Below are 22,008 nucleotides of genomic sequence, written 5' to 3'. Positions count from 1 at the left end.
AAAATCATGTTGGATCCCAATTTACAGAACCTGGAATCCCAAAACTGCTGATTAATCACTAGAGAATTCTGTTTAACCAAGGTTCGGCTTTGAGAGGATGAGTAACTGCGAAATAAAACGCGGTGGCTGCAATCTGGCGCACCCTGCAGCTGGTAACACAATCCAGGGCAAATGCTGAATATATCACTGGCCACTCTTAACTATCGTCGCATCATGGAATAACTCTGATACACGCTGAGTGAGTGTTATAGGGAATTTATTTAAATATATCCACATTATAGTATATTCTCAGATTATCGACCAAACTACATTATGTATATATTTTGTCTAAGATAGTGGTATTGTGTATGAATTTAACACGATTTTATAGGATTTCAATCAAAACACTCAACTTATTTTGATTTCAGGAATTGAATGCGTTATTCTAAAACCGAAGTCCAAGACGCTAACCACTAAATGGTAGGTATAATGTTAACCCAATGAGTAATTAAGAATGATGTATGTTCAGTTTAAAAGATAAAAAATACATTAATGACTTGATTTACTTATTTGTTTAACCACAAAATAAATTAAAATACCAACTTTAAACTTGATAAAGGAAATCACAAAAGCGAAGCTTACAAAGCAAAAGGCGTTTGTCGTCAGTGACAACTTTTGTTGTAATTTATCACTACAAGTTCACTTGTTGCTCTTTCTTTTATCTGGTGTTCTTTAATTTCCTAAACAGTTTACAATAATGGCTTGTTGTTTATTCCGAGTGTGATGTTTACTAGAGCTGCATATTTGTAATTTTTTTATTGTTATCGTTGATATAAGTAACCAACGTATAGTAGGGTGTATTAGTTAGATTTAATGTCATTTATTTTAACTTTTAATTTGTATTTTCTTGTAAAATACAATTATCTTTTGAATAGAAAATGCTGTGCTGGTGTACACTGAAATGATAAAACATATCTTATAATATTGCTTTATATACATTCACTCATATCCCGTAAACTTTTACTTGACAACATAAATTGAAAGAGCGTTTCATAATTTAGTAGTTAGTAGATTAAACGTGATGGTCGGTGTTTCTAATCGATATCAATTTTAATGGTACCGGTTAACGATTGAAATCTATATGACATGAATGAGAGGGCGGCATAACCGGAAATAATCTATAAGCTTTAAGAAAATACATAAAAAGTGAAATTTTGTGCAGCCATGACATAATTTTGCTTACCAATAAAATGCAGACAAAAATGTTAAGCTCCTCAAATTTGATAAACATTTACCTTTGTTTGCCTTTGTACACGCAGTTTAAGCTGACCAGTAAATAAATAATTAATCTATGTTCAATCTATAACGATACACCCCACATTGAAACAAACAAGTTAAGGACCTGGTGACGATTCCAAGCACGTACAGGAACGTGTGTATAAGACAGCGGCAGTAAAGCATTGACTTTGACAGTTTGACAGTCCACAGTTAACGTCAGTTAACGTTTTCCTGGCTGCAACACTTCCGGGATTGGGACTTATATATCCGCAGATACAACCAGGTTATGTGAAGAACTATGCTAAATAAAGCTCATTGATCAACGATTGAGATTCTGTTTAAAGCTATACTATGCATTGCATTAATCACATTGACGTAATTGTACACGTAATTGACGTGAAATTTAGGTAGAATAGAACAATAGATTTAAAATGACAAAGAATCGAATTAATGTCAATTATTACTATTGTTGAAACTTCTGCATTCTGTTTATATAGAAAATGGTTATTTGCGTAACTAGTGTGCGAAATGGCACCTCGCTGTACATGAGAGAAATTACGCACAAGCCGCAGGCGAGTGTGGAAAGTTTCTCCAGTGCAGTTTATCTATTTCGAACGTAAGTATAAATCTATTTCAACCAGTGACACCAGTCACCAGAGGCCAAGAGACTCTGGCTATCAAGACAACAATTGCATCCTAGCGAACAACAGATTGAAGTAAGATTACGTTTGTATTTTTTCGGTCTTAGTTGGTCTGATAGCCGTGAATAGTCAAACTCAATCGAATGATACATACCTATGTATTCACCTTCTGGTATACGTTCACATTGTATGTTTAACATATCGAAAATTGCCAATGGTCTTATAATATTTGTATATGCGACACCATAATGAAGCTTTACCTATACATAGACTAAATGTATGTCCATATTGTACATCATTGAATAAGATTAGTACGCTTTTAGACGGACTGATTAGCATTCTTTGCAGAAAGTAAGATTATATTTGAAAGCTACGTAATTAAAATCATAGTTAATCATTTGAAGTGGTTATATCCAACTTAAATGCAATGCATACTTAATATTTCAAAAATTATTAATTTAATCAATCATTCAAAACCAATACATAAACAAAACGTTTTTAGATAGCTCATTTGCAATAACTTATATGTAAGAAGATGACATCTTAGAGCCTCCTCAGTGGGTGTACAAGAGTAATATGCTGTCATAGGGATTATGTCACTCAACCAAGATTTCCCTGTCAAATATGTTAATATAATCATATAACCTTCACCAAATAAAGTTGATATTGGAAAGTAGAGTAGGTCCTGTAGTTATATGCCAATAATTTGCGATATATTTATTTTACAAGTTTTGTTTTGTTTTTTATTTGCAGCATAAAGTAAACATTTTACAGGTACAAAGCATAATGACTACAATCTAGAGACCACACGCTGCGGAACAGAGAACAGACAGGAAGAAGGAAAACAATGTTTTAGCTCTGTGAGTAATATAGGTAACTGTAACTCTATTAGGGCTATTTATTACTTTTTTCTAAGCTATTTAAGCTACAAAGGAAAAGTAACCTGAAAAAAATTGTGGGTGTAAAGTTTGACAACCACATTTCATGACCAAGATAAATAATTCCTTCCCATAAAAACAACTTGTACATTAACTAATTGTGAATAACAGCCTCATTTTAGTGTTTACGCCACACTACACTATTTTGACGAACATCCCACGCAAGGATTCAGTTCAGAAAACAGCTGTTTGCTGCCAGCTTAATCAAATGGGGTGCTATTACGTACTACTGTACTGTAATGAGTTTTACCGAACACCAAACAGCTGATTATACAGTATGTGGGTGGCAATGAGTGGTTATAAACAAAAACATAACCTCTCTTAGAGGTTATGACTAGTGATTTTTAGTCCTTTAGTTGGTGGTGGCTATCGTACGTAACTCGTCCAAAATGTGTACCGGACTCGTAAACGACCACACTCGTCCTGTAAACACTTATTTTCAGGACTAGTAACGTAGTATAGTATTACAGAGAAGTATTGTAATTAGTTGAGCTATGTTATAATAAATAACAATGACTTAGCTCATATCACATGTTGGGCTAGTTGTTGCCATGGCTAGTGCAGATCCAGGTTTATTACATGTCACATATTTTCCTGAATATAAGTGGCGTAGAATGTTTAAGAGTATGTAGAAGCAGTGTTTTTTTGAAGTTTTATGGACAAATGAACGTTAAACCATACACACTATTGTGGATATGATAATTTTCTTGTAGATAGTTCACCAAGAACAAAAACATTTCACACCCCTGGTGGAACTATATCCTCGTATTTATTGGTACCTCCAGTCCGGAGACCCTGAATTGTACCATTATGGCTATGGGGGACACATAGTTCTGACATAAGTACAGGGTAAAAAATTATCCATGAATGTAAAAATTAATACGTTACGTTTTCCCCGAATTCTTCGCAATGTTAAGGATTGCATTGCAAGACAATTAACCCTTTTTTACAAGTGTATTGAAACTTTTAGGAAATCAATGAATCAATCAATGTATTAATTGTTTAAATATTACAAAGTCAATCATGATTGATTTATGTTTGAAATTGAAAAGAACCACCTTGTCTCATCATAGTTAATTGGAGCGAGTTAATTGAACACCGTTAAACAGCGGCCTCTAATTAACTCAACTCTGACCAAACAAGATAGCCCTGTAAAATGAATTGGATTTTATTTTGTTGAGTTTAATTTTGATTTTGACATTGACATTTCTTTTCAATATCCAGCTCTTTTGGGAAATACTATGTATTAGTGCTCGATAAATCGCATCATTCTTCTGCAGTGAATCGATTTTTATTCAATGTTTGCTTGGTTGCTTGGAGTTAAAATAATTTAGCTTAAACATGACTGGGACGGGTGGCGTCGTCCTGTAATCCAGCTACTGGGAGGTCACGAATTGTGGATATTTATAGGGATGCACTGTGGATGCGATGCTCCCTGGTGTGGATTAACGTCCGCACTAGTGAGTACTACGACTATCCGCAGTATTATCCTGATAATTAGACTAATTCGTAAATTACAAGGAAAAATGTGGTTCGGATTCCACTATAAACTGTAGGTCCCTTAGTTGCCATTAGCTGTTTGGGCTATTAATTAACAGCTGTGTCTAAGGAACATGTCGGCCTTAGTCACTAACAAGACTACAAGATCGCGCCACTCATCCTACACTCATCCTTCACTCATATTTGGGTTAAAATACGCACATAGTGGCGTCCCCATCTTAAATAATTGAATTGAATTGAATTGAATCTTGCTTAGCCAATTCCTAAGTCTGTAGCGCGACAGCCTGAATCAGCGATGTCGTGAGTTCAATTCCTTGCTTTGCTAAATATTTTTCAGACACAGAAAATTCTCAGACCGACAACCTATTAAAAATCCACATAAATGTAAATCTGGTGTACCTATTTAAACACGTTTAACCAATTTTGATACTTATTTAGTTAAACATAGTCGCATCGATTCAGCACTTTATTTTTTATTTGCAAGGTTAGAACTTAAAATTTTATAAGTATAAGTATATTAAGTATAAGTCTTAAGTTTTATGATTGTCCACAATAGTTTATATTATAAAGGAAGAACGACGCACATTTTCTTAGCATGATCATTCCGAAAGTAATTTGGGGAGTTAGCTGGAGTCAGTGAGGCTCTTGAATTGGCCACATTTAGTAGTGTATATAAAACAATGAGGTTTAGGTAATTTATTTTTGGGCCGTTATGAATTTGATCTTAAAAATTGCTTTGGGTAAGAATAACTACTATATTAGTTTACAAATGCACCTACATCAGCTTAATAATTTTAATTTAGAAAATCTTTTAATAAAAAATCCTGTATTAAATCCCCAAGAGAGAAGGATGCCATATTTGATTCCTCATGTTGCTGGGATATCGGCTTATTTGGTTTACCATTTGGAGGTAGACCACATCGTTGTGTTGTGATTGTATTGCTCACATACTGGAGGGGAATTGGCGCAGGTTAGATACTTGGCTCTTCAATCCTCATACTCTAGATATTTACTTCCACCATGCTCTAGATCTACGTTTACACGCTAAATTAAAAGTTTAACCTTTAGAATATTTTATCGTTAGATTTTATAAGAGAAGGTTGGAACGAAAAGGTCTGTACACCTTTTCGTAATAATCTCTTGATTTTTCCCTAAAGGTATGACCCGTTAGTTTATAGTGGGCTCCAAACCAAGGGTTATCAGAATTATCTAACCACAAGTTGAGCCTATTGTTGTTTTAATGATTTGGACTGTTTGAATTTTACCACGACTAAATTGACCAATAACTAAATGTGCAACTGTGGTTGAACTGTGTTGGACATTTTGAAACTTCAGATTTTGATCACAGTGTAAATTAGTTTTGGGTAAACGTGTTTGTAATTCGTAAATATGCCATCACAAACATGTATTTAAGAATATAATTAACTTACAAGAAGAGCCAAGGAGAGTCTGCCAAAAAACGGATCGGGTGAAGTCAAAGATAATTCATACCATACGTTAAAGCAAAAATTAAAAGAAGATCAATAGTTAAATAATATTGCAATCAATATATGAAATCTGGTAAAGTGATCAAAAGTTTACTATGATGAAATTCTGACAAGATATTCAACTTGTAGGAGCGACGTATGTCGTTGGGAAATATTTGCTAAATAGTAAACACCAAATAGCACTTACTAGACTGAACATGGCATGCATACAATTGCAGAAAGAGGATATTTAAAAGAAAACTTATAAATTATCAAAGTTTTTTTTAATTATTTACAAGAACAAAAAGTTTTAAAACAGAAAAGTATCTTTATACAGGTTGGGGGGGTTGTTATTAGTTTTAAAAAGCGGATTCTATTTTTGATCCGTTCTAGCCAAGTAAACTTGATTTTAACGGTTTTAGTTTGAAGGTCAAAGCTGTTAACCATTTACTCGTCCATGCCAATCTCCATTAGGGATAATTCAATTAATGGACGGATCCATTGTCCAGCTAAAGCCAATTTTAAACGTTCCAATTACGAAAGTACAAAACTGTGTTGAAATTATTAAAACTACATGGTGTTCGAAATAACTCATTTACAGATAAAATCAGGTTTTTTTATCCGAGTATTTATCCAAAAACCTAAAATCTTTTAAAACTAGCATTTAGGTATATCTACTTCTATCAACTCAAACAATGGCATAACAATGCCATTGGGTTGCTTAGAAACGCAACCACCAACGGTTGGTAAAGTAAATACACTGATGCAGATGATTGTATGCCGATGCTGATAATAACCACACTGGCATCTATGTCTTGTTCAGTAATGAGACTGAGATCATATACTCGTAGTTTACGGAAATTGGGATTTGTTAATTTAGTTATTTTATTATAACGTTCAACTTGAGAAATGTCTAAACTTCTGTGAGTAGTATAATGATAGTATGATAAACATATTTATATACTTTAGGTTTTTTCATGGGCCTTCAGGCTTACATTTGCCTTGGAAGTCTAGAGATTTTGTGTGGAAGTTTATTATTTTAGAGATTTGAATCATAATACCGTTGTATTATTTATTTCTTCTCATGTGCTTGTATGTTTATGTTTCTTGATGACGCAACACATTTAAACAATATCTTTATGTGAATTCCAAACTATCATTGTCTTACAGTAAATATTAGTGCTAAATATATTAAGGCCCGATTTCACCAAATTCTCGCTAACGATGGTTTAGTTAAACTTCGGTTAAAACTAACCGATGATTTAAACCACAGTTAAGGAAATCTGGTTTCACCAAAGAAAACGCGTCATAACTAACGCTGGTTTTATAAACGAGAGTTTAGCGTAAAATCCAGGTGGCGGTGGCAGTGAACTGTCATAATACCGGGCTGTTACGGGAGCAAGTAAACATAACCTAGAAAATAAATCAGTGTCTATGAGGTAGTGAAAACAAATACTTCAGACAGCAAGCTTACAGGAATACAATAGATTCTGAGCAAAATAACAACAGAAAGCAAGAATAAATACCAAAACAATTAAAAGTAAATAAAGGCAAAGAAATGTTGATCAAACATATTCGAGGAACAAATTGATTGAGTTTTGCGGTCGAGTCAAGACTCAAAATCCAACTTTTTACCTGGATGTTCAATATTCTGTTTGTTCACTTAACCAGTTTGGTACATTTGAAGTAGTGAAAAAAACGGAGTCAAAAGAATTACAAGAACGAGAAACAATAAACACACACACACAATACAACAATAAACAATAATAAGGCACTCGTTGGCCTTATCGGCTCCGTTTAGTGTCACTTCTGGCGTCCCTCAAGGGTCTCTGCTTGGCCCTTTTTTATTTAACATCTTCATAAATGACATCGCAGATATTCTGGACGTTAGGTTTCTCCTCTTTGCAGATGACCTGAAACTCTTTTGTGAGATTTCCTCAAAGGATGACAACGCTCGCCTTCAGAGAAACCTTGACAATGTTATTCATTGGTGTCGAATCAACTCTATGGACCTGAATGAGAATAAGTGTGTGGTCATGCAGTTCACACGCTCTTCACAGATGAACTGTTTCAATTACCATATTGGTCTTCAAGTTCTGCAGTCTGTCAAAGAGGTCCGCGACTTGGGTGTTTTCTTCACATACAACCTTCACCCTGGCGCTCACATATCTCGCATCTGCTCCAAGGCCTACTCCGTTCTCGGTTTCATCTTCAGAGCCACCAGAGGACCATTTTCTCTTACCACCATTAAATCTTTCTATATGACTCTCGGCCGCTCAATTCTGGAATTCAACTCAACTGTGTGGTCCCCTTACCAACTGGGATTGGTTAATGAACTAGAAAAAGTTTAAAACCGTTTTCTTAGATTGATCGGAGTCAAGATGGGTTTTCGCTACACTGAAGTTGAAATCAACGAGATTCGTCAGCTTCTTGGCCTCCCACCGTTGCTTCTTCGAAGAGAGTTGATGGACGCGGTATTCCTCTTCAAGCTAGTAAATGGCTCATTGGACTGTCCTGAGCTGCTGGGAAAGATTGACTTCCACGTCCCTCGTCATTCCAGACATCAACAATTGTTTAAAAGAGATCACTACTCCACCTCTTACATTCAGCACTGTCCGGTACCTCGCTTGATGCGCACAGGGAACAGCATTTGCCGAGACGTCAACTTCTTTGGCCGCAGTGTCTCCTCCTTCAAGTCCAAAACGAGTGCCGTGCTCAGAAGAATGCACATGTAGTGAAATATTGTCAAAATGTCACTCATCTGTTTCTCCTTCTGTTTTACTGTTGTATGGTCTATTTATTTTGTTGTTGTTGTTAAATAGTCTATTTATATTGTTTTTGTTGTAATTGATCTATATTGTCTTGTTCAAAATGGTTTGACGTGTAGTTTTTGTTGTTAATAGTTTATTTTATGATTGTTTTTGTTGTTAAATTGTCTATTTATATTGTTTTTCGTGCAACATGCCTGTATAGCTGTCACGTCCTGTAAATCATGATATTTATTAATCAAAACTGTATTGTATCGCATTTCATATTATTATATTTCATGTTATTTATTAGTATTTCATATTATTATATTTTATATTATTTATTAGTATTTCATATTTGTTAAAATATTTAATTATTGATCGCACTATAACTATCAATCTCAACTCAACTCTCCTGTAAAATGGCGTTTGCCGTGTATGTAATAAATAAATAAATAAATAAAGATAACACCAAAATAATTATTTTCTATAAAATACTAGCAGAATAATGACAATTTAGGTTTAGATTTTGCTTTAATTACGTCTGACCGAACGCAAAACAATTGTTTGAACGTTGGGTTAGGGTTACCCAAAGCCGGGAGAAGGAAAAGGGAGCCTATTTTTTCGAGCAATGAAATAATAAATTTGATAATGTTGGTAGAAGAGCCGGGACACTCTTTTTAGCCGGGATAAAAGAGTACGGCTCTTGATCGCCAATCAGTTCAATGCGGTCGCTGATCACAGATATGGGCCTACGCCCTAACTAAAAACCTTATGGGGTAACCTAAAGCAATGCACTATGTGGGATAGCCTAAACACAAACCACCACAGTGGTTTGTATTCATTTCCTAAAGAAAAAGGCTAAACGTTTTGATAGTTCATATCTAATAATAAAATCAATTTCATCTTTGTTATTAAAATCATTAACCCTTTCTCTTATCCACCTAGTTCGGTAAACAACATAGGCTACTCTTCATTGCCATCGCTTACTTTCAAAAGCTAATTCGTACCGTATTCTCTTCTACCATTTCGCCTTTCCATATCAACTTTAAACTTAAAGCCAGCTGACATTTCCTTAACGAAGGATTAAAGAAGTTAACCGGTCAAAATTGGGCAGTTAATTATCTAACGACGGTTTAGTCTAAACTAGCGCTAACGGCGGGTGGTGAAATCCGATTTCGTCAGTTAAGAGTTAACTGCAGTTAGAGCATGGTTTAACGGCGGTTTAAGTGTTTGGTGAAATCGGGCCTTAATATATTAGTAAATATATGACAGTAAATACAGGGTGGCCGTTAAGTCTTAGGACGACTTTATAACTTTTAAACGACAAACGATATCACAACCACATTTGGTATAGCGTTACTGGAAATTGTAAGCTACTTTTCTGTGTACATGGTGGTCGGATATCACCTTTGGGGGACGGCCCGTCGGGGGTCAGAAGAAAATTAGCTTACAATTTCCAGTAACGGTATACCAAATGTGGTTCTGATATCGTTTGTCGTTTAAAAGGTATAAAGTCGTCCTAAGACTTAACGGTCACCCTGTATATTAGTGCTGTACAATAAATATTTTCGTAAACATATTTCAGAGCCTTACATGGTTATTTATTCACTTTTATGCGTAGCTAGAACTTTAAAGTGTATAAATGTCCTAATATTATTTAGACATATTACAAGAATCAGAACTGTGGTTTCCACAAAGTTTTAAATTCATAGTAGTGATTTATTACAAAGTACTCAGGTTAGCCAATTATTTTGGTTCTGGAATTGACAGTAACATTGAAATAATTACCCAACAAATAGTCCAACCTGTATTTTTGTGGAGTTTTATTAAATAAATAAATAAATAAATAAAAAGGCCTTTATTTACAAGCGAGTTTCATATACATGATTTTCAAACTTACTCAAGTCAAACTAAAACTAAACTAACCTAATATATACATAAATTTAATATACAAAAAAAACTACAAAGAAAAAAACATTTACAATTTGCATTTGTTTTTCTGCATTGCGGCCCTGAATGAGCCATACGATTTGGAGCTCTTTATGTCCTGAGGGAGGCCATTATACAACTGCGGGCCAAAATAAGAAAATGACTTTCTTCCAACCTCAAGCCTCACTTTAGGAAAGTGAAGCCTGCGGTCGGAACGAGTACCACGCAGGCAGATCTCCCCCCTGTACTTAAGCCTCTCGCTGAGGTACTGAGGCTCTCCCAGCGTGAGCACTTTGTGGACCAGGCAGCAGGTCAGCCTCCTGCATATTTCATCCATTGGGATGAGCTTTGCAGCATCTCGGAAGGAGGACACGTGGTCAAAGCGGTTAAGGCCAAAAATGAACCTTATTGCAGAATTTTGAATTCTTTGAACTCTTGCCATATCCTCCTTAGAGATGCTGTTTCCATATGCAGGAAAGCAATATGTAAAGGCTGGGAGGACCAAGGACCGCATGAGTTGCATTTTGGCATATTCTGGCAGTAGAGTTTTAAATCTGCTAAGACCTCTCAGTCTACCCACTGCGCGTTGAACTGCAGATGTGACATGGTCAGAAAAAGAGAGGTCTTTGTCAAGTACAACACCAAGTGTGTTGACAGTGTCGCAAACAGACAATCTCATGCCATCAAGGGTGACTTCTATAGCAGATTTACTCAATTCCTGCATCATAATGTTTGGTCCAGTATGCATGACTACACACTTGTCAACATTCAATCCAAGGCCATTCATGACAGACCATTGAAAAATGCTGTGCAAATCAGCATTGATGAGCCGGATTGCTTCTGATGTCTTGTCTGGCTTGTATGACAAGTGTAGTTGGCAGTCATCAGCATACAAGTGTGCTGTACAATATTCTACACTTCTGGACAAGTCAGACGTGTACAAATTGAACAGCACAGGTCCTAAACAACTACCTTGAGGAACACCACGCAATTTGCAAAGCGGATCTGATGTCTCACTCCCAATTTTGGTAACCTGCAGTCGGGACTCCAAATAGGACCGAAACCAACAAACAACTTTTTCACTACAGCCATAGCACTTCATTTTGGCCAATAACAATTCATGATCAATAGAGTCAAATGCTTGGGAATAATCTAGAATAGCTAATGTGCTGTATAGGCCTTTATCTTTGGCATCGAATAGATCCGCAAACATATTAGTCAGTGCAGTACAAGTACTGTGGTTTTTTCTAAACCCTGACTGTAGCTTAGGCAATATATCAAAGTCATCTAGAAATGAAGCAATTTGTTTAGTTACTATCTTTTCCATTATTTTTGACATTGCAGGTAACACGGAGATAGGTCTTAAATGCTGGACGGTTTTTGGCGCAGCAACCTTAGGCAATGGTTTCACATGGGCAATCTTCCAACTTGTATTCAGATTGTTAAGTGAATTTTGTATTTATTTGCATATAAATTTTAAAGAGTTATTGGTTACAGAGAAAATATAATAAGCTACAAATTTAAAATTCCCATGTTATTCTTATGGAGAACATTGTATATAATTTAGTTTGCTTGTTTATGGACATATTATTTCAAACATGGCAAATTTATTTATTTCATTCTGAGCTATTAATATTTTACTAAAAACTAACTTAATTAGCACCCCAAAACAAACCTTTAGTAGCACTTTATTAGCAGCAAACCTAGGTACTTTTAAACCGCATGTTATTTAAATAGATTTAATTTAAAATCAATTCAGGCAAAGGGAAATTTGTTTAGTCTGCAGGTTTACTGATGCAGAGGTTATTTGATCTATTTTTTATGTATTTTTAGAGCTAGTATTTGATTATATATTTGTACTTTTCAAAATAAATGTCCAAGTTGAATATACAAAACGCAGGGCTTTGTTCGTAAGGTCTCCACAAGGGCGTCCGCATTATGAGTCTGGAAAAGAGAAAGCTGAATACGAATAGCTTGTTATTCTGAATGCTAAGCTCTCCTAAAAGCTTAAAGCTTAAAACTTATCTTTTTGGAAAGATTTGTTGAATATGATTCGTAAAAATAGATATTCGACCTCATTTACTGTCAAAAAATAATCATAAACTTGTTTGATTTTCAATTTACATAAACATTTTTTGAATATTTCTAAGATTACTTTTATACGCTTTTTATTTATACTATCAGTTGAATACGACTTTAACGTCGAATATTTTACGGTCATGATACAGGGAGTCCCGGAACTCTCGACCAATATTTTAGGGCATTGCTCCTGGGTAAGAAACATAAATAACTAAATATAATATTTAATCTGTCCGGAAGTCCTTAGTTACTCACACAGCTGCCATTTTGTTTTTTTCAGTTATTTTTTTTTCTAAAGAATGGTTAAACATACGAAATGGAAACTTTGGACAAACATTTATGACAACTAGACAAAGCTACCAAAAAATGATCACGATTATTCAAATTCATAAAACAAATTGGCTGCCATTTAAAACTTTTGTAAAATCAATGGTTTTTGAGTTATTTAAGAAAAAAATTTTAATGGCCGCCATTTTGTTTTATGAATTAATTTGAAAAATCGTCATAATTTTTTTGTAGCTTTGTTTAGTTGTCATAAATGTTTGTGCAAAGTTTCCAATTCGTATGTTTAACCATTCTTTAGAAAAAAAATAATAACGGAAAAAACAAAATGGCGGCTGTGTGAGTAACTAAGGACTTCCGGACAGTTTAAATATGATATTTAGGTACGTTTCTTACCCAGGATCAATGCCCTAAAATATTGGTAGAGAGTTCCGGGACACCCTGTATATCGGTCAGTATTATATATTCTTCTTGCTTCCACATAATTATACTAATATTACATATTGTGTAGTGGCCAAGAAATCAACATTATACCTTTAGGTTTGAATATATTTTATAAAACATTCTATATATATAGTAACGACACTTCTATCGATGTAAAGCATACCTACGTGTCATATACACAAACCGTGAATTCGCGTGGTCGTTTAGCCATAGATTTTAAGTATTTAATAAACTTTAGATGCCAAGGTAAAATCGTAGTGAGATTGCCTACTATCCGGCCTTTATTGCCATACGGTATAATAGAAGTACTTGAATCGAATCTAGATTTATTTGATCCATTTTTATCATTTTAGTTCATGTTAAACGATCGTATCCCATGGGTGAGCCACAAATATTTTTTTCTTTTACTAGTATATAAGTGAGTGTACGTATTTTCATCCAGTTTTGACAAATTCATACGGATAAATCTTGGTACTTTCTAATATTATTCAATCACGATCCTCATGTTGGAAGAACATTTTAACTATTCTAAGGCTTTATTGATTGTTGAACCGAACTTTGTCCCTTGTTCCTCATGCCTCAAGGACATTTTCTACGTAAAATTTTCACAAAAGATATCTTTTGTTCTAGCTATAAATATGATTAAATTTTAACAGTCACATTGTTTTTCTATTGCAGTTTGTTTTATAAAGAATGCATAGTATGAAAAAAATGCTCAACTTTAAAGTTAATAAATATTACAAACCTTTCCAACCTTTAAAATTTACTCTAATAAATTATAAAATACAATCGATTACATCTAAGGGAGTATGTTTAATCTATGATAAAATGTTGGTGTTTGGTACCAATTAAACTAATTAATTCAAGCATTAAAATCAGTGGTTTTATTTGTTTTTTCACTACTCTTAGAAATAGTATTTTCATACAAATAAGTCCAATCTGGTTGTTTTGTGATGATATATCTTTTGTCACCAGATTTGTGTTTTGACAAACTTAAACTTATTTGTTCAAAACTATTATATCATATTTGAATGCAGAAAGTACAATTTACTTGACATTAGTTATTTAAGTAAATAAATAATGTCAAGATTTTTAAAGTTCTTAGAAGCAAAATGAGTGCTCGGTGAAAGTAAATCGTATTAGGTAATCAAAGAAAGAACTTTCCATTAAAAGGAGAGCCCTTTGTAGGCACCAAAGGGGCTTTTAATATTCCAAAATATAATTACTAAAACATATTTTTATTAACTAAGCAATCGAGTCCACTAGAAACAAACTGTATCTAGTTTATAATTTATTGCCAATTATTGCATACACCTTTTCCCGTTTTCCTTTTTGTAAGTTTATAAGCATAGTAATAGACACTAACTTTGAACACATTTCATAACTTCGCAAAAACCCAAGTGTAATCTATGCTATCAATTATGAAGGTCATAATAAATGAAGATGAAGACATAATAATAATATGAAGATACAAATAAATAATAACCGTCACAAATTGAGGGAGTTATCTTTGTTAACATTTTATACTGACTAACAATCAAACCACGTACAACATGAAACTCACGTTTCAAATGTGTTCCAGAAAAGCATCGTTGAAATTACGCTCACATCCCTCAGTGTCCAAGATTTGACTACGATGACTATTAAAGACTACCTTCTGGTTTCATAAGGTACCTTTAATGACCCCTCAAAACAATGCTTCAGTGACCCTTAGGTTGAATAGGCGAAAGATTCGAGGGGCGATGAACTGGTTTGGAGTTCAGAACATGTTTTAGGAGTTTTGTATGACGAAACCTATGATGAAATGTGTATAGCGTGTTAAATGGAACTATGGGTCATCAGCTGGTAAAATGCGGGAAACCATAGAACTAAAGTCAATTGTATAGCTACCATTTAGAACTGAAATGTATAAGGGACAATTAAGCGTACTGCTACTCTGTTGTCGGGCCCAAAAAGTTGAGGACAACCTCGAACGTTTAATTTATTGGAGTGTAAAAAGTCCAGTCTCAATAAAGAAATATCAGTCCGTCTATCCCATAATAAAATATATACAGAATGGCTGAAAAGTAACTTGCTTCCCCCCTTAACTTTTCAACCATTTGAGACATTTGAAATCTGTTTGCAGTAACCGTCTTAGATATCAGGGGCTACAATAACTATGGTAAATTTTGAAAATTTTGCCCTTAGGGTTAGTGGGGGTAGGGGGTAGCTCAAAGATTTCAAACGGCAAGTATAGTCGAGTGGTTATTAAAAGTAATTTTTAACTGCCATTTTGTTTTTAGTGGTCCGATTTTAGTTTTCTTTATGTCAATTGTTTTGTTTCATCAAGACCTGTAAAATGATACCAAACTCGACTATACTTGTTATTTGAAAATTTTGAGCTATCCCCTATCCCCGCTACCCCTAAGGGCAATGTTTTAAAAATTTACCATAATAGTTGTAGCCTCTCATATCTAAAAAGGCTGCCGCAAACCGATTTCGAATATCTCAAATGGATGAAAAGTTAAGGGGGGGGGGGTGCAAGTTACTTTTCAGCCACTCTGTATATTATAATATAATATTACATTAAAATATATAGTACTGTTAACTCTCAGCGCAACGCTTTCGGAACCAGTAAGTGGGTGATTTCAGATTACCAGAAACATACCATTACTACAAAACAACATTTACCTCACCTACAGCTTGATAGTACTGGAATATGTGTTTTTCTTTCACAATATTTTTCAAACACGTATTTGATTACATTACATTACAGATAACGATAGTTGATTTAGTTTAATATTACCAGGGTAGTCTCACAATTAGGTTTTTTGGGTTTTTGACGACCAATTTCAAATTGTTTCTTATAGACACATAATTATCCTGCGTTTCTGCTTACACGAATAATTGATCTACCTAAGTTATTTGCAACGCCGACATTCGGTTATTTTCCTTGTCCTAGTCAGTGATATTAAAAATTCATATTTCACTGTAGTTATTAACTGTCAAAGCATTAAACATTGTCTCTAATATAAAATAAATTAATATAAATCACTAATTTATTTCAATTAAAACTTAATTGCTCTGTTTCAATACGATTCATAAAAGGCGTTTGTTTCATCAAACATCACCACATCAAACAAATGACGAGCGCTTTGGCAACAACTTTTAATCCAGCTTGCAGCCTGATTGTTAATGCCAGATTTTTATTTTAACGACAGGGTTATACATAATGTGTTATTTTATTTGTTTTAACTATTGATATCGAAACTATGTTGATCTCAATTGTTTAATTTACATGGACTGTCTGTTATAACAAATCCATATACTCCAATGTAACAATAAACTGGACCTTTCACTTTGCCCACTTAATGGAAAGAATTGAACATTCACAGCAAAAGTTTGAACACATTTCTATTAGTGTTTAAAACAATTTAAGTAATTATAGTAATATTGATCAATTCGTTTGCTTTTAGTATTTCATGTTTTACAGTGAAGAAGTTTGGGTTTAATTTAAATAAATTAGCTCAACTTCCACTTAAATTGTAAGAAGGGTATTTCTTTTAAAATGATATTAATGTAAAAAGCATTGTACATAGAATGCATGTTAGCACTGGAGGAAAAGTATAAATGCAGATGCAGAACTTTTTTAGACTTTTTAACAATTAATTTATCATATCTATAGTAAACTAACCTAATAAATAAATTCTAAGTTCTAAAATAAAAATAAAACAATATCTAAAATAATCATAACAAAAAAATTCACAATACTTAATTTTTTAAAGGCCTTTTTCAGACTTTTTATTCATTTTTTAGCATTATCCAATGTAATCTAGAAATCAAATAACCTTTCCTATCTATATACAAAATAAATCAATCCTGTTAAATGAGTATTTTAAAAGCAATTATCTTTATTTTATACTTTTGTGACAAACTATACAATGACTAGTCACATTGTGTAAAATCCTATCGTTACTACTCCATTTCATACTTTGCCTAAAACATCAGGCATTATGAAGAAAGCTTGTAATTTTTAGAATGCCTACATTGTTTACTTTGCCTGTAACATATACATTAAGTTGTTAAAGAAAACTCGCAAATAATATGCAAGAGTTTGTGACATATATCTAAGCTTTGATGAATAAACATACATTTTAAATATACAAATATAAAAAAAATATAACCTTTGTTTCTTTTCTTTTCTTTTTTTGTAAATTTGAAGGAAAATACAAATGAAAGACAAATCATCTGGCAAATATTTCATATCTCAGAAGACGACAATGGAATGAAAGCTTTATTGAGACTAAGCTTTTTTCTTCGAAGGATTGTTTGGAAGTTTGCGAACCAATCGAAGTTTGGGAACTTGCTTGCTTGGGAATGCAAATATTATTCCAGCGATCTACGATTGTTTAATTGGACTTTGTTATCAGCTTACGCCAATCTCTAAGTAAGAGAGTTATAATAATATAGAACTAAATGTATAACTGACCAGTTTAGGGTAATTTATATATTCTCCTTAGAACTAAATTTTTCCATTTCCAGGTGCATTAATTCTAAACCGTACTGTTATCTTTGTAGTCTACTAATTAATTGTAAAATAAATAGTACTCGTACTTCATATCAACAACTAATGTTACATTAAAAACTTAACGAAATTAAAAGGCTTGTACAGATAACTTCAAATACTGTATTCTAAATAAGTGAAGCCCGCCTAATATACATACACGAATAATAAAAATGAATGATAGTTTTGATATAAACAAACGTAAAAATATTTCAAATGAGTATTTTATCATTTAGAAATCCATTTTGAGCTATTAGGAAATAAAAATATACATTTTAAAAATTAACGACTCTGGTTCCATTTTATGTTAGGTTTCTTCTAATAACTAAAGTTGTTGATAGTATATTAAACCTTTTATAATGAAAGCTTGAGTATACATATACCAAACTAACAAACTAGATATCACAACTACTTTATCGTAAACGATCCTGCAGCAGTGTAGATGAGCTAAGTAATAACTTGTGTAAAACTTACAATTAAGAAAGGATTTCTGTGGAATCTCGATTCCCTCACCTGCAACATAGAAATTCAATATGTATCGTAAAATTTAAACATATTGGCTGTAAGAATTGTTTTCAGCATACACAAACAGACAAACGTATCCTGCAGTATAAGTTACATATGAAGTTCCATAATCTCAATACATAATTTATGTCAAACATTACAGCAAGCATAAATTTATACATCAATTTAAATAGTTGCCATTAGGTGTGGATGTCAAAAAAGGTATTGGTGGTGTTCCGTATTCAAGCACTACCTAGATATTTCTACATATCATACAATAACCTTTGTCCGTCTAAATAACCTTGCGTCTACCGGCTTCGTCTTCTCAACACTTCAGTTAAAAGGAAGGTACCTCATCAATCTCATTATATCTGTTAAATAATTAGTGACAAGTTTTTAATATTGCTCTTTCAACATACAGTCCATTTGAACATTTTTAGGCAAGTTTACCCCCCAGGTGGTATTTAATGTTATTTGGACAAATATCCAATAATCATGTAAACGCCGAACTGTCAGGAGATTTTTTACCATAAATTAAATATTTTGTTACTTGTTTAACCTAACTAGTAACAGAACATTAAATAGTAATGAGACATCGTAAACCTACACTTAGTATATAAGTGTAATAACTACTATCTATATATATAATTCCGTAAGTCAAATTTTTGTAAAGAAATTGTGAGTGACTGGATGGCCGTAGAAGGATGGGAGGGGTCTTATTTTAAAGGTCTTGACGTGAACTTTGAGGGAAAACTATTCATTTTTCTTATTTTTTTACCATAAATTCGCAACAGAAAAAAACTTTTCCCATTAAAACAACATGGGGTTTAATTTGTTTACATCTTTTGAAATTAAAACAGCTGTGCCACAGATTTGAAAACAGTGATCAATACACGCATTTGGTTTACTTTTAGCCAGTCAACTATGAAATGTATACTATAATAAAACTGAAATATTGAAGATTAGTCGGAAAAACGTCTGCATTCTTTGTTTATATTTAAATCATATATACTCAAGTTTCATTTTTTCATGCTTTTACCTTATTGTCGTGTTAAAGGAATAAACGACATAGAATAAATATTCTGTATAAATCTATATATATAATTCCGTAAGTCAAATTTTTGTAAAGAAATTGTGAGTGACTGGATGGCCGTAGAAGGATGGGAGGGGTCTTATTTTAAAGGTCTTGACGTGAACTTTGAGGGAAAACTATTCATTTTTCTTATTTTTTTACCATAAATTCGCAACAGAAAAAAACTTTTCCCATTAAAACAACATAGGGTTTAATTTGTTTACATCTTTTGAAATTAAAACAGCTGTGCCACAGATTTGAAAACAGTGATCAATACACGCATTTGGTTTACTTTTAGCCAGTCAACTATGAAATGTATACTATAATAAAACTGAAATATAGAAGATTAGTCGGAAAAACGTCTGCATTCTTTGTTTATATTTAAATCATATATACTCAAGTTTCATTTTTTCATGCTTTTACCTTATTGTCGTGTTAAAGGAATAAACGACATAGAATAAATATTCTGTATAAATCTATATATATAATTCCGTAAGTCAAATTTTTGTAAAGAAATTGTGAGTGACTGGATGGCCGTAGAAGGATGGGAGGGGTCTTATTTTAAAGGTCTTGACGTGAACTTTGAGGGAAAACTATTCATTTTTCTTATTTTTTTACCATAAATTCGCAACAGAAAAAAACTTTTCCCATTAAAACAACATGGGGTTTAATTTGTTTACATCTTTTGAAATTAAAACAGCTGTGCCACAGATTTGAAAACAGTGATCAATACACGCATTTGGTTTACTTTTAGCCAGTCAACTATGAAATGTATACTATAATAAAACTGAAATATTGAAGATTAGTCGGAAAAACGTCTGCATTCTTTGTTTATATTTAAATCATATATACTCAAGTTTCATTTTTTCATGCTTTTACCTTATTGTCGTGTTAAAGGAATAAACGACATAGAATAAATATTCTGTATAAATCTATATATATAATTCCGTAAGTCAAATTTTTGTAAAGAAATTGTGAGTGACTGGATGGCCGTAGAAGGATGGGAGGGGTCTTATTTTAAAGGTCTTGACGTGAACTTTGAGGGAAAACTATTCATTTTTCTTATTTTTTTACCATAAATTCGCAACAGAATAAAACTTTTCCCATTAAAACAACATGGGGTTTAATTTGTTTACATCTTTTGAAATTAAAACAGCTGTGCCACAGATTTGAAAACAGTGATCAATACACGCATTTGGTTTACTTTTAGCCAGTCAACTATGAAATGTATACTATAATAAAACTGAAATATTGAAGATTAGTCGGAAAAACGTCTGCATTCTTTGTTTATATTTAAATCATATATACTCAAGTTTCATTTTTTCATGCTTTTACCTTATTGTCGTGTTAAAGGAATAAACGACATAGAATAAATATTCTGTATAAATAATCAAAGAGTCGAAATTAAATCTAACTTCTGTTTTGTTATTATTTTTAAATCATATGTTCAAGTTTATTTTAAATGATGTTGTTTTCTTTATATTTCTACACATTTTAAGGTTAAGGTTGTGTAAATACAACTAAAATAACATATAAATGTTATTGGTTCTAAAATGGTGTATTTGCATTCCTTCGTAAGTAATTTTTTTTAGTGCAGTGAAAATACAACGTAGAGTAATCATATTCGATCATACTTTTATAAAATGGCTGCACTTTACTTGACGTCCTACACTCATTCGATTGGTTTTTTCGATTCGATATTTTCATTCGATTATTTCATTCGATATATCGTTTGGTTAGTTAGGTTAGGTTAACCTTACCTAACTAACCAAACGATATATCGAATGAAGCAATCGATTAATCGATATATCGATCGATATTTCCATTGGAATGAGTGTAGGACGTCAAGTAAAGTGCAGCCAATATGAACGCCAAGGGAATACCACAAAGGCGGGGAACTGTTCATAGGAATGACAGTGCGCGTAGGAGAGCAAGAGTAGATAATGACGAACTTAATCAAGATATGTTACAACCCCTTTTTAGGAGACCCATGGTAGACGAGAGAAATGTAAAGATCCATGATGCAGGATTATTGGACCAAGAGTGCATTCAATGTAGTGCTCTTCATTTTAGAGAAGAACTAACGAATAATCATTTTATGACATGTTGCCATAACGGACTTATTAACCTTCCTCAGTCAAAAACTAATGTAGAACATAAAAGTTTGTTTGAAGAGAGCCCACAACTGTATAAATTCATTCGACAATGCAACAGTGCGATGGCTTTTGCTTATTTTTCAGCCAGTAAGAAAGATATTCCAGGAAAAGGACCATACTGTTTCAAAATTCAAGGACAGATTTATCGTTCAATCTCAGATTTGCTGCCTTAACATGATGAAGACCCCGTGTATGGCCAATTGTACATTATTGACACATCAACAGCAACAGAAATTCGTCAAAGGCGTCGAGAAAATAGTGACTTAAAACCTGAAATATTGTCAAAACTAGCTGAAATTCTATTAGAAAATCCATTTGCACAAATTTACAAAAGAGCTTCGGAAGAAATGGTTGTACAAGGTGACAGTGAATTAGAAGTTAGGTTTGTAGACAGGATAAATATGGATCGTCGTAGGTATAATAAGCCTACTGCAGATGAAATTGCAG

The 22,008-nt window shown here is 33.2% G+C and overlaps 2 protein-coding genes across 2 annotated transcripts in view; one reads left to right on the top strand and one right to left on the bottom strand.

Annotated features, from left to right (window-relative positions):
- The window catches only part of LOC128989220 (tyrosine-protein phosphatase non-receptor type 13-like), a 360,305-nt gene that overhangs the window by 281,502 nt on the left and 56,795 nt on the right, over positions 1 to 22,008 (bottom strand). The window lies entirely within an intron of this gene.
- On the top strand, positions 7,809 to 8,153 carry LOC128989218 (uncharacterized). Its single transcript, XM_054411091.1, has one exon. It carries the CDS (start codon positions 7,809 to 7,811, stop codon positions 8,151 to 8,153), a length of 345 nt encoding a protein of 114 aa, XP_054267066.1.

Source organism: Macrosteles quadrilineatus, unplaced genomic scaffold (assembly GCF_028750875.1).
Source record: "Macrosteles quadrilineatus isolate MER2022 unplaced genomic scaffold, UCM_ALF_1.0 Scaffold_3__2_contigs__length_128488019, whole genome shotgun sequence".
Lineage (NCBI taxonomy): Eukaryota > Metazoa > Arthropoda > Insecta > Hemiptera > Cicadellidae > Macrosteles > Macrosteles quadrilineatus.
The sequence above is the reverse complement of the archived record's forward strand: the minus strand, read 5'-3'. Positions and strand labels throughout refer to the sequence as shown.